Source organism: Oncorhynchus mykiss, chromosome 5 (assembly GCF_013265735.2).
Source record: "Oncorhynchus mykiss isolate Arlee chromosome 5, USDA_OmykA_1.1, whole genome shotgun sequence".
In the NCBI taxonomy this organism is placed as follows: Eukaryota; Metazoa; Chordata; class Actinopteri; order Salmoniformes; family Salmonidae; genus Oncorhynchus; species Oncorhynchus mykiss.
Window position 1 is genome coordinate 15,947,435 of NC_048569.1, and position 14,561 is coordinate 15,961,995.

Below are 14,561 nucleotides of genomic sequence, written 5' to 3' on the forward strand. Positions count from 1 at the left end.
TAGGTTAGTGTGCTGGGATGGTTCTAGTGGGTTATAGTAGACTAGTATGCTAGGATGGTTCTAGTGGGTTACAGTAGATTAGTATGCTGGGATGGTTCTAGTGGGTTAGATAGGTTAGTGTGCTTGCAACACAAGGGTTGACGGTTTCATTCCCTCATGGGAAACATATATACACAGATATACTGTATGTGTCGCTGTCACCTGTAGGTGCTTGTAGATGGAAACATAAGCTGTGTTATACAGTTTTTCCAATTGCTAACACACTAAAATGACATGCACAGCACAATTATTTAAACTAACACACAGAGAGCAAAACCTCTTCTCAAGTCTCCAAAAGTCTAAACACATTTTCTGCTTTACACACATTTTGCAATTCAAAATGGCACTTTTTAAATGCACTGCACACGGTTCTCTGCATAAGACACAACAATCTGACATAAAGTCACATGTTTGCCATTTCAAAACACAGCCATTCAAAATGACACGACATGAGCTAATTGGCCAATACATGTGCCACCTGGCCAAACACCTCAATGGTTAATTGTTACCACTTCAATCAGGAAGTAAGCACTATGAAAAGACCACAGGTGAGCACCTTTTGTTTTACAACAACAATGGAAGCCGTTGCAGAGAGAGGAAGAGGAAGAGTGAGAATGAGAATGAGAGGGGGAGGAAGAGTGAGAGGTAGGGGTAGAGCTGGTAGAGGAGTTCATGGCCAAAGAAGACAACAACTTTCAAATGAAATCAGAGCAACTTTAGTTGATCATGTCATCAACCATGGGCTGACAATGTGAGAGGCTGGACAGAGAGTGTAGCCCAACTTGAGCCGTTTTACTGTCGCCTGTGTCATCCGGACATTGAGACTGGAGTACAGACAGGTATGTAACCAAAATGTATTTCACACTATGTAGTACACCCCATGTCATAGTGTATCAGTTGGGTGACACCTGTTTACTTCCTGAATGGCTGATGTCATACACTAACTGCACACATTTCCTGTAGAATTGACTCTACTGTGGGGGAAATATCTTTAGGCTGCATTGTCCAAGCCCTATATTTGAGTTTTTTAGTTTTTCTAAAGGACTGCGAGATGCAACCATGATAGACATGATGATAGACATGATGATAGACATGATAGTACAATATTGACTGCAGTACACTACACGCAACATTGTTTCCCAGCGTACTGGATAACACCATATTGACTGCTTTTGTTCTTTGTTTTCAGGGAGTACTGGAAATGGATGCTCATTCAATCCCACATGAGTTCATCTTTATAGATGAGTTTGGGTTCAACCTAGCAAAGACCAGAAGAAGTGGGAGAAACGTCATTGGCCACAGAGCCATTATAGATGTTCCTGGCCAACGTGGTGAGAACATCACAATGTGTGCTGCCATCTCCAATACGCATGGTGTCCTCCACCGTCATGCCAACCTTGGACCATACAACACAGCCCATATTCTCACATTTCTGGACAGACTCCACAACATTATCATACCACCAGAGCGTATGAATGATGCAGACCATCAAAGAACCCGATACGTTGTAGTATGGGACAGCGTGAGCTTTCATCGTGCAGCCCCAGTCCAAAACTGGTTTGCTGACCACCCACCATTTCTTGTGCAATACCTCCCACCATACTCACCATTTCTGAACCCCATAGAAGAGTTATTTTCGGCATGGCGGTGGAAGGTATACGACCGGCAGCCCTTTGTGCTCATGCCTCTTGTGCAGGCTATGGAAGAGGCATGTGATGAGATTGATGTGGGTGCGATTCAGGGATGGATAAGGCACTCAAGGCGCTTCTTCCCTCGACGTCTGGCAAGGGAAGATATTTCCTGTGATGTGGATGAGGCGTTGTGGCCAGACCCAGCTGTGCGGCAAGATGCTGCCTAATTATTTTTCTTGTCTCCTTTTTTCTATATACAGTATTTTTTTCTGAACATTTCTTTCTGCAATTTTCTTTTTCAGTTTACTGTTTTTTTTGTGAGCCTATTTTTGTTCAGTCCAATGTAAATATATCTGCTGTGCATATGTTGCACTGACTTGTTTGGTGAAAAATAAAATGTTTCAACAGCATGTGTGTGTATCTGCAAATATTTCTGTGCATCTGAAGAATTTTCTACAATTTGAACTAAGCATACTAAAGATGAGTGCTTTTCATTATGCCCAACAGTGTGTAGTTGGTTAGACAAAAATCTGGTAATATGAATGTAGTGTGTGCCATTAGTGCAAATGTTTGATTTTGATAATGCTATCTGTAGTTTTGGTTGCAGTGCTTCATTTTGCAGGAGGTATTTTGCAGTTTGGGTGTGTTTTTTTGTGAATTGTGTTATGTATTTTGATAAAACCAGCCTAGTTTGCAAAATTGTGTTTTAGCAATTGGGAAAAACTGTAATACTCATACCAACCACACTAACCATACTATTTGTGATGTGAATTGAGTATATAGTATGCTTATTGGTCATAGTATGGATATAGTTAGCATGCCAAAAGTTCCCAGATGTCATACTAAATTCGCTAAAATATGAAGTATGTATATACACTCAGAGGACACCATTTCTGTAATTTAGGGCCCATAATGAAATTCTTCAGGAAATGGGCGTGACTTCACAACGTTTCCAGATTTGAAGAAAATGGCAGAAAATATGTAGCTGAAGTACAGCAAGAGCGGATACAAATTCATTGCTTTAACTAATTATGACAAATGTTAAATGTTGAGCAATGTAATAAAGTAATGACTTTTCAAATAAGACAATTTGTTAGCTACGCTTTCCTTACGAACCACATAGCGTATCATTACAGCAGTATGTACCAGTATGTTGTTAGCTAGCTACCTAAAGTTAGTTGGCTACTTATACATCAAACTTGCCAATATATTTAGATGGCATATCCAAGATGGCGTAGCAGTGCAGACGTGTTTGTTGTTGTCCCATGTCCCATTGTCTTTTTTTCCCGTCGTTTTTGTATATATTTCAATCTCTTTTTCCATTTTTAAATGAAATATACCTTCCGGCAACCCGTCTCACCCAATGTGATACGGATCCGCTATTTTTAGACCTCATTGCTAGAACCTCCATCAGAAGCTAGCCATCAGATGCTAACCAGCAAATTACCTGGTTAGCATGCTTTTAGCTGGCTTTTACCTCTAGCTCAGACACCAGCCGCTTTTACCCTGGATAATACCCGCCAGTCTGCACAACGTCAGGACTGCTTTTCTCCACCATTACTCCAGATTACTCCATTACTGGACCATTATTCCAGATCCTCGTAGCTATCTAGCTGCTACTGAGTGGCCCAGCCCCAAAGCTAGCCTTTGAACCAGATCCATCTCCCGGCCTGCTCAGTGGCTATGATCACTCGGCTACACAGCTGATGCCTCCCGAACTCTTCACTAACACGACTAGAAGCCACTACATCGCCGGATTCTTGCCGTAAGCTCTGGACCTTTGCATCGGATCATAGCAACTAGTTAGCTGCTACCGAGTAGCCATAGTGGCTAACGCCCTTGTCCCGAAGCTAGCACCAGTTAGCCTTGAGCCTTGCGCATCTCCCGGGTAGCAAACGATATTACTCCAGCTACATTACCTCTTTTGTCAATTGGCCTAGACCCTTTGTCGACATGGAGCCCCGCAGATCCACGATTGGTCTGATGACATAATTCCATCTGATGTGCCCTCAACCAGTCAATGAAGATGCTTCTGCTAGCCCCGGCATGCTAACCTATGAACGCCGTGTCTCCCACTTGCTAGCGTAGTAACGACTTCCCTGGTTCATCTATAGCTGTTCACTGGACCCTATGATCACTTGGCTACATAGCTCATGCCTGCTGGACTGTTCATCAATCACGGTCCTCCATTTAGTTTGTTTTGTTTATCTGTTGGCCCCAGCCTCAAATTCAGGCCCTGTGTGTAGTTAACTGACCCTCTCTGCCCATTCATCACCATTTTACCTGTTGTTGTTGTCTTAGCTGATTAGCTGTTGCTTTCTTACCCGTTGTCATAGCTAGCTGTTCCAATCAACACTTGCGATTGAATTATGCCTCGCTTTATGTCTCTCTCTAATGTCAATATGCCTTGTATACTGTTGTTTAGGGTAGTTATCATTGTTTTATTTTACTGCGGAGCCCCTAGCCCTACTCAACATGCTCAGATACCTCTTTTGTCCCACCTCCCACACATGGGGTGATCTCACCTAGCATATCTAGTATCTCCAGAGATGCAACCTCTCTTACTCAATGCCTAGGTTTACCTCCATAGTACATTATGCCCTGAATCTATTCTACCACACCCATTCTCTGTCCCCAACGCACTAGACGACCAGTTTTGATAGCCTTTAGCCGTACCCTCATCCAACTCCTCCTCTGTTCCTAGGAACCGGCACAGGACGTACCGGACTGAAACCAAATGGGGGAGTTAGGGGGGGTGACTAGTGTTGGTGGTGGCTCCGGTGCGGGTCGTAGCCCCCCCAGACCCCAGATCCGACCATGGCGCTGGGCTGAACACTGTGCCTGGACTGGGCACCGGCGCAGAGGAGGTGTTGACAAGGCTGGAGATCACTCTGTCATGCTGATTGAGTTCGAATAACAGACTGGAAGCTTCAAAAGGAGGGTGGTGCTTGGAATCATTGTTCTGTCAACCATGATTACCTGCAAGGAAACACAGGGCCGTCATCATCGCTTAGCACAAAAAGGGCTTCACAGGCAAGGATATTGCTGCCAGTAAGATTGCACCCAAATCAACCATTTATCGGATCATCAAGAACTTCAAGGAGAGCGGTTCAATTGTTGTGAAGAAGGCTTCAGGGCGCCCAAGAAAGTCCAGCAAGCGCCAGGACCGTCTCCTAAAGTTGATTCAGCTGCGGGATCGGGACACCACCAGTACAGAGCTTGCTCAGGAATGGCAGCAGGCAGGTGAGGCAAAGACTTTTGGAGGATGGCCTGGTGTCAAGAAGGGCAGCAAAGAAGCCACTTCTCTCCAGGAAAAACATCAGGGACAGACTGATATTCTGCAAAAGAATATACAAGGTGAGCGCTACCATCAGTCCTGTGTCATGCCAACACTAAAGCATCCTGAGACCATTCATGTGTGGGGTTGCTTCTCAGCCAAGGGAGTGGGCTCACTCACAATTTAGCCTAAGAACACAGCCATGAATAAAGAATGGTACCAACTGTTACGGTGCGTGAATGAGGACCCAAAAGCGAATCAACTTAAACAGAGCTTCTTTAATTACCAAACATAGGTAGGCTCAGATGGACCGGCAGATTCCGACAGGACAGGACAAGGTTACAGCAAACATGACGACAGTCTGGTTCAGGCATGAATGACACAAACAAACAAGAATCCGACAAGGACAGGAACAGAAACAGAGAGAGATATAGGGACCTAATCAGAGGGAAAAAAGGGAACAGGTGGGGAACGGGGTGAATGGGTAGTTAGAGGAGACAAGGGACAGCTGGGGGAAAGCGGGGGAGAAAAGGTAACCTAACACGACCAGCAGAGGGAGACAGGGTGAAGGGAAAGGACAGAGACAAGACAACATGACAGTACATGACAGTACCCCCCCACTCACCGAGCGCCTCCTGGCGCACTCGAGGAGGAAACCTGGCGGCAACGGAGGAAATCATCAATCAGCGCACGGTCCAGCACGTCCCGAGAGGGAACCCAACTCCTCTCCTCAGGACCGTACCCCTCCCAGTCAACTAGGTACTGATGACCACGGCCCCGAGGACGCATGTCCAAGATTTTACGGACCCTGTAGATAGGTGCGCCCTCGACAAGGATGGGGGGGGGGGGGGGAAGACGAGCGGGGGCGCGAAGAACGGGCTTAACACAGGAGACATGGAAGACCGGGTGGACGCGACGAAGATATCGCGGAAGAAGAAGTCGCACTGCGACAGGATTAATGACCTGAGAGATACGGAATGGACCAATGAACCGCGGGGTCAACTTGCGAGAAGCCGTCTTAAGGGGAAGGTTCTGAGTGGAGAGCCAAACTCTCTGACCGCGACAATATCTAGGGCTCTTAGTTCTACGCTTATTAGCAGCTCTCACAGTCTGCCTCCTATAACGGCAAAGTGCAGACCTGACCCTCTTCCAGGTGCGCTCGCAACGTTGGACAAAAGCCTGAGCGGAGGGGACGCTGGACTCGGCGAACTGAGATGAGAACAACGGAGGCTGGTACCCGAGGCTACTCTGAAAAGGAGATAGCCCGGTCGCAGACGAAGGAAGCGAGTTGTGGGCGTATTCTGCCCAGGGGAGCTGTTCTGACCAAGACGCAGGGTTGCGAAAAGAAAGACTGCGTAAGATGCGACCAATAGTCTGATTGGCCCGTTCTGCTTGACCGTTAGACTGGGGGTGAAAGCCGGAAGAGAGACTGACGGAAGCCCCAATCAAACGGCAAAACTCCCTCCAAAATTGAGACGTGAATTGCGGACCTCTGTCCGAAACGACGTCTGACGGAAGGCCATGAATTCTGAAAACATTCTCGATGATGATTTGTGCCGTCTCTTTAGCAGAAGGAAGCTTAGCAAGGGGAATGAAATGAGCCGCCTTAGAGAACCTATCGACAACCGTAAGAATAACAGTCTTCCCCGCTGACGAAGGCAGTCCGGTGACAAAATCTAAGGCGATGTGAGACCACGGTCGAGAGGGAATAGGAAGCGGCCTGAGACGGCCGGCAGGAGGAGAGTTACCGGACTTAGTCTGCGCGCAGACCGAGCAAGCAGCCACGAAACGACGCGTGTCATGCTCCCGGGTGGGCCACCAGAAACGCTGGCGAATGGAAGCAAGCGTACCCCGAACGCCAGGGTGGCCGGCTAACTTGGCAGAGTGAGCCCACTGAAGAACGGCCAGACGAGTAGGAACGGGAACGAAAAGAAGGTTCCTAGGACAAGCGCGCGGCGACGGAGTTTGAGTGAGTGCTTGCTTTACCTGCCTCTCAATTCCCCAGACAGTCAACCCGACAACACGCCCCTCAGGGAGAATCCCCTCGGGGTCAGTGGAGGCTACTGAAGAACTGAAGAGACGAGACAAAGCATCAGGCTTGGTGTTCTTAGAGCCCGGACGATAAGAAATCACGAACTCGAAACGAGCGAAAAACAGCGCCCAACGCGCCTGACGCGCATTAAGTCGTTTGGCAGAACGGATGTACTCAAGGTTCCTATGGTCAGTCCAAACGACAAAAGGAACGGTCGCCCCCTCCAACCACTGTCGCCATTCGCCTAGGGCTAACCGGATGGCGAGCAGTTCGCGGTTACCCACATCATAGTTACGTTCCGACGGCGACAGGCGATGAGAAAAATACGCGCATGGGTGGACCTTGTCGTCAGAGAGGGAGCGCTGAGAAAGGATGGCTCCCACTCCCACCTCTGACGCGTCAACCTCGACAACGAACTGTCTAGAGACGTCAGGTGTAACAAGGATAGGAGCGGATGTAAAACGATTCTTGAGGAGATCAAAAGCTCCCTGGGCGGAAACGGACCACTTAAAGCACGTCTTGACAGAAGTAAGGGCTGTGAGAGGAGCTGCCACCTGACCGAAATTACGGATGAAACGACGATAGAAGTTCGCGAAGCCGAGAAAGCGCTGCAGCTCGACGCGTGACTTAGGGACGGGCCAATCAATGACAGCTTGGACCTTAGCGGGATCCATCTTAATGCCTTCAGCGGAAATAACAGAACCGAGAAATGTGACGGAGGAGGCATGAAAAGTGCACTTCTCAGCCTTCACAAAAAGACAATTCTCTAAAAGGCGCTGGAGGACACGTCGAACGTGCTGAACATGAATCTGGAGTGACGGTGAAAAAATCAGGATATCGTCAAGGTAAACGAAAACAAAGATGTTCAGCATGTCTCTCAGGACATCATTGACTAATGCCTGAAAGACAGCTGGAGCGTTAGCGAGGCCGAAAGGAAGAACCCGGTATTCAAAGTGCCCTAACGGAGTGTTAAACGCCGTCTTCCACTCGTCCCCCTCCCTGATGCGCACGAGATGGTAAGCGTTACGAAGGTCCAACTTAGTGAAAAACCTGGCTCCCTGCAGGATCTCGAAGGCTGAAGACATAAGAGGAAGCGGATAACGATTCTTCACTGTTATGTCATTCAGCCCTCGATAATCTATGCAGGGGCGCAGAGACCCGTCCTTCTTCTTGACAAAAAAAAACCCCGCTCCGGCGGGAGAGGAGGAGGGGACTATGGTACCGGCGTCAAGAGCTACAGACAAATAATCCTCGAGAGCCTTACGTTCGGGAGCCGACAGAGAGTATAGTCTACCCCGGGGGGGGGTGGTTCCCGGAAGGAGATCAATACTACAATCATACGACCGGTGTGGAGGAAGAGAGGTGGCCCTGGACCGACTGAACACCGTGCGCAGATCGTGATATTCCTCCGGCACCCCTGTCAAATCACCAGGCTCCTCCTGTGAAGAAGAGACAGAGGAAACAGGAGGGATAGCAGACATTAAACATTTCACATGACAAGAGACGTTCCAGGAGAGGATAGAATTACTAGACCAATTAATGGAAGGATTATGACAAACTAGCCAGGGATGGCCCAAAACAACAGGTGTAAAAGGTGAACGAAAAATTAAAAAAGAAATGGTTTCACTATGATTACCAGAAACAGTGAGGGTTAAAGGTAGCGTCTCACGCTGAATCCTGGGGAGAGGACTACCATCCAGGGCGAACAAGGCCGTGGGCTCCTTTAACTGTCTGAGAGGAATGTCATGTTCCCGAGCCCAGGTCTCGTCCATAAAACAGCCCTCCGCCCCAGAGTCTATTAAGGCACTGCAGGAAGCTGACGAACCGGTCCAGCGTAGATGGACCGACAAGGTAGTGCAGGATCTTGAAGGAGAGACAGGAGTAGTAGCGCTCACCAGTAGCCCTCCGCTTACTGACGAGCTCTGGCCTTTTACTGGACATGAAGTGACAAAATGACCAGCGGAACCGCAATAGAGACAGAGGCGGTTGGTGATTCTCCGTTCCCTCTCCTCAGTCGAGATGCGGATACCTCCCAGCTGCATGGGCTCAGCACCCGAGCCGGCAGAGGAAGATGGTAGTGATGCGGAGAGGGAGGCGACGGAGAGCGCGAGCTCCTTTCCACGAGCTCGGTGACGAAGATCAACCCGTCGCTCAATGCGAATAGCGAGTTCAATCAAGGAATCCACGCTGGAAGGAACCTCCCGGGAGAGAATCTCATCCTTTACCTCTGCGCGGAAACCCTCCAGAAGACGAGCGAGCAAGGCCGGCTCGTTCCAGCCACTGGAGACAGCAAGAGTGCGAAACTCAATAGAGTAGTCTGTTATGGATCGATTGCCTTGACATAGGGAAGACAGGGCCCTGGAAGCCTCCTCCCCAAAAACAGATCGATCAAAAACCCGTATCATCTCCTCCTTAAAGTCTTGATACTGGTTAGTACACTCAGCCCTTGCCTCCCAGATTGCCGTGCCCCACTCACGAGCCCGTCCAATAAGGAGAGATATGACGTAGGCGACACGAGCAGTGCTCCTGGAGTAAGTGTTGGGCTGGAGAGAAAACATAATATCACACTGGGTGAGGAACGAGCGGCATTCAGTGGGCTCCCCAGAGTAACACGGCGGGTTATTGATTCTGGGCTCCGGAGATTCGAAAGCCCTGGAAGTGGCCGGTGGATCGAGGCGGAGATGGTGAACCTGTTCTGTGAGGTTGGAGACTTGGGTGGCCAGGGTCTCAACGGCATGTCGAGCAGCAGACAATTCCTGCTTGTGTCTGCCTAGCATCGCTCCCTGGATCTCGACGGCTGAGTGGAGAGGATCCGAAGTCGCTGGGTCCATTCTTGGTCGGATTCTTCTGTTACGGTGCGTGAATGAGGACCCAAAAGCGAATCAACTTAAACAGAGCTTCTTTAATTACCAAACATAGGTAGGCTCAGATGGACCGGCAGATTCCGACAGGACAGGACAAGGTTACAGCAAACATGACGACAGTCTGGTTCAGGCATGAATGACACAAACAAACAAGAATCCGACAAGGACAGGAACAGAAACAGAGAGAGATATAGGGACCTAATCAGAGGGAAAAAAGGGAACAGGTGGGGAACGGGGTGAATGGGTAGTTAGAGGAGACAAGGGACAGCTGGGGGAAAGCGGGGGAGAAAAGGTAACCTAACACGACCAGCAGAGGGAGACAGGGTGAAGGGAAAGGACAGAGACAAGACAACATGACAGTACATGACACCAACACATCCTCCGAGAGCAATTTCTCCCAACCATCCAGGAACAGTTTGGTGACGAACAATGCCTTGTCCAGCATGATGGAGCACCTTGCCATAAGGCAAAAGGGATAACTAAGTGGCTCGGGGAACAAAACATTGATATTTTGGGTCCATGGCCAGGAAACTCCCCAGACCTTAATCCCATTGAGAACTTGTGGTCAATCCTCAAGAGGCGGGTGGACAAACAAAAACCCACAAATTCTGATAAACTCCAAGCATTGATTATGCAAGAATGGACTGCCATCAGTCAGGATGTGGCCCAGAAGTTAATTGACAGCATGCCAGGGTGGATTGCAGAGGTCTTGAAAAAGAAGGGTCAACACTGCAAATATTGACTCTTTGCATCAACTTCATGTAATTGTCAATAAAAGCCTTTGAAATGCTTGTAATTATACTTCAGTATTCCATAGTAACATCTGACAAAAATATCTAGACATTGAAGCAGCCAACTTTGTGAACATTTATATTTGTGTCATTCTCAAAACTTTTGGCCACGACTGTATGTTAGTAGAAGTATAGTATTAAGTATACAGTATGTTAGTATGGGTAGTCAAACACAGCTATAACCTACAAGCTAAATTACTCTATGGTGGCTGTGATGGGAAAGAGGGGGTGACAAGAACTAATTAAAACAAATTATATTATAACTTTCTGAATGCTCTGTGTGTGTGTGTGTACAGTCCAGTCTTGGTGCCTCACTCACCCAGAAGCTCCTTACGGGTGCGACTGGCGATTTCTTTGATCTCCATGCGGGACAGAGACAGCGTGTGTGAGGACCCCTGCATGAGGGCCCCCGCGGGGGCTGTCAGGCCCGTCACCACCTTGTTGACCAGCGGGGACTTGAGGGGCCTCTCGATGCTGCGGCCCACTAGGTTACTCAGTGGGATCTTGAAGATATGCTTACACTGTGTCTCACCTGGAGGGTGAAGGAGAGATACAGAGAGAGTGGGGATGGATGGAGAAGGAGAGATACAGAGAGAGTGGGGATGGATGGAGAAGGAGAGATACAGAGAGAGTGGGGATGGATGGAGAAGGAGAGATACAGAGAGAGTGGGGATGGATGGAGAAGGAGAGATACAGAGAGAGTGGGGATGGATGGAGAAGGAGAGATACAGAGAGAGTGGGGATGGATGGAGAAGGAGAGATACAGAGAGAGTGGGGATGGATGGAGAAGGAGAGATACAGAGAGAGTGGGGATGGATGGAGAAGGAGAGATACAGAGAGTGGGGATGGATGGAGAAGGAGAGATACAGAGAGTGGGGATGGATGGAGAAGGAGAGATACAGAGAGTGGGGATGGATGGAGAAGGAGAGATACAGAGAGAGTGGGGATGATGGAGAAGGAGAGATACAGAGAGAGTGGGGATGGATGGAGAAGGAGAGATACAGAGAGAGTGGGGATGGATGGAGAAGGAGAGATACAGAGAGAGTGGGGATGGATGGAGAAGGAGAGATACAGAGAGAGTGGGGATGGATGGAGAAGGAGAGATACAGAGAGAGTGGGGATGGATGGAGAAGGAGAGATACAGAGAGAGTGGGGATGGATGGAGAAGGAGAGATACAGAGAGAGTGGGGATGGATGGAGAAGGAGAGATACAGAGAGAGTGGGGATGGATGGAGAAGGAGAGATACAGAGAGTGGGGATGGATGGAGAAGGAGAGATACAGAGAGTGGGGATGGATGGAGAAGGAGAGATACAGAGAGTGGGGATGGATGGAGAAGGAGAGATACAGAGAGTGGGGATGGATGGAGAAGGAGAGATACAGAGAGAGTGGGGATGGATGGAGAAGGAGAGATACAGAGAGAGTGGGGATGGATGGAGAAGGAGAGATACAGAGAGAGTGGGGATGGATGGAGAAGGAGAGATACAGAGAGTGGGGATGGATGGAGAAGGAGAGATACAGAGAGTGGGGATGGATGGAGAAGGAGAGATACAGAGAGTGGGGATGGATGGAGAAGGAGAGATACAGAGAAAGGTATTGCGGTGAGAGAGACATCATTTCAACACCAAGCAACTTCAGGCAATGACGTTATGGAGACCTCCTTAGACTGGTTAGTTTACCACACGCCCACACACACACACTAGAGGAACATAAGTGTAAGAACACGAACATGAAGAACATGATCATGTAATGTTCCAATCAAGCCTCCTCTATCTAAACTGATTAACAACATGACTCAGTGACACAGTGTGCGATCAACTTATGAATTCATCATCGTCACCATTTCAACACTGTGTAATATAATATGACTACTCAGTTACAGACATTTACAGCTACCCATCAATTATTCAACGTTTGGGATCAATAATTAAACAACTGTTTGAGTCAGAGTAATTGGATACTTAACATCTTCGTAGCAGCACCACATTCCAGTCTCTGTAGTCTGCTGTATTCCAGTCTCTATAGTCTGCTGTATTCCAGTCTCTGTAGTCTGCTGTATTCCAGTCTCTGTAGTCTGCTGTATTCCAGTCTCTGTAGTCTGCTGTATTCCAGTCTATGTAGTCTGCTGTATTCCAGTCTCTATAGTCTGCTGTATTCCAGTCAATATAGTCTGCTGTATTCCAGTCTCTATAGTCTGCTGTATTCCAGTCTCTGTAGTCTGCTGTATTACAGTCTCTATAATCTGCTGTAAACCAGTCTCTACAGTCTGCTGTATTCCAGTCTCTATAGTCTGCTGTATTCCAGTCTCTGTAGTCTGCTGTATTCCAGTCTCTATAGTCTGCTGTATTCCAGTCTCTGTAGTCTGCTGTATTCCAGTCTCTATAGTCTGCTATATTCCAGTCTCTATAGTCTGCTGTATTCCAGTCTCTATAGTCTGCTGTATTCCAGTATCTATAGTCTGCTGTATTCCAGTCTCTGTAGTCTGCTGTAATCCAGTCTCTATAGTCTGCTGTATTCCAGTCTCTATAGTCTGCTGTATTCCAGTCTCTATAGACTGCTGTATTCCTGTCTCTATAGTTTGCTGTATTCCAGTTTCTATAGTCTGCTGTATTCCAGTCTCTGTAGTCTGCTGTATTCCAGTCTCTGTAGTCTGCTGTATTCCAGTCTCTGTAGTCTGCTGTATTCCAGTCTCTGTAGTCTGCTGTATTCCAGTCTCTATAGTCTGCTGTATTCCAGTCTCTGTAGTCTGCTGTATTCCAGTCTCTGTAGTCTGCTGTAATCCAGTCTCTATAGTCTGCTGTATTCCTGTCTCTATAGTCTGCTGTATTCCAGTTTCTATAGTCTGCTGTATTCCAGTCTCTACAGTCTGTTGTATTCCAATCTCTGTAGTCTGCTGTATTCCAGTCTCTGTAGTCTGCTGTATTCCAGTCTCTGTAGTCTGCTGTATTACAGTCTCTATAGTCTGCTGTATTCCAGTCAATATAGTCTGCTGTATTCCAGTCTCTATAGTCTGCTGTATTCCAGTCTCTGTAGTCTGCTGTATTACAGTCTCTATAGTCTGCTGTATTCCAGTCTCCACAGTCTGCTGTATGTCAGTCTCTATAGTCTGCTGTATTCCAGTCTCTGTAGTCTGCTGTATTCCAGTCTCTATAGTCTGCTGTATTCCAGTCTCTATAGTCTGCTGTATTCCAGTCTCTATAGTCTGCTGTTTTCCAGTCTCTATAGTCTGCTGTATTCCAGTCTATGTAGTCTGCTGTATTCCAGTCTCTATAGTCTGCTGTATCCCAGTCAATATAGTCTGCTGTATTCCAGTCTCTATAGTCTGCTGTATTCCAGTCTCTGTAGTCTGCTGTATTACAGTCTCTATAGTCTGCTGTATTCCAGTCTCTGTAGTCTGCTGTATTACAGTCTCTATAGTCTGCTGTATTCCAGTCTCTACAGTCTGCTGTATTCCAGTCTCTGTAGTCTGCTGTATTACAGTCTCTATAGTCTGCTGTATTCCAGTCTCTACAGTCTGCTGTATTCCAGTCTCTATAGTCTGCTGTATTCCAGTCTCTGTAGTCTGCTGTATTACAGTCTCTATAGTCTGCTGTATTCCAGTCTCTACAGTCTGCTGTATTCCAGTCTCTATAGTCTGCTGTATTCCAGTCTCTGTAGTCTGCTGTATTCCAGTCTCTATAGTCTGCTGTTTTCCAGTCTCTATAGTCTGCTGTATTCCAGTCTCTATAGTCTGCTGTATTCCAGTCTCTATAGTCTGCTGTATTCCAGTCTCTGTAGTCTGCTGTATTCCAGTCTCTATAGTCTGCTGTATTCCAGTCTCTATAGTCTGCTGTATTCCAGTCTCTATAGTCTGCTGTATTCCAGTCTCTGTAGTCTGCTGTATTCCAGTCTCTATAGTCTGCTGTATTCCAGTCTCTGTAGTCTGCTGT

General features: G+C 47.6%; 1 protein-coding gene across 5 annotated transcripts in view; it reads right to left on the minus strand.

Moving 5' to 3' along the window:
• The window catches only part of garnl3 (GTPase activating Rap/RanGAP domain like 3), a 182,360-nt gene that overhangs the window by 8,484 nt on the left and 159,315 nt on the right, over nt 1-14,561 (minus strand). For all 5 annotated transcript variants that reach the window (XM_036976924.1, XM_036976923.1, XM_036976921.1 and 2 more), the window contains one exon: nt 10,954-11,166. In XM_036976924.1, the coding sequence (XP_036832819.1) occupies nt 10,954-11,166 (213 nt within the window). The remainder of the gene's footprint in view (nt 1-10,953; nt 11,167-14,561) is intronic.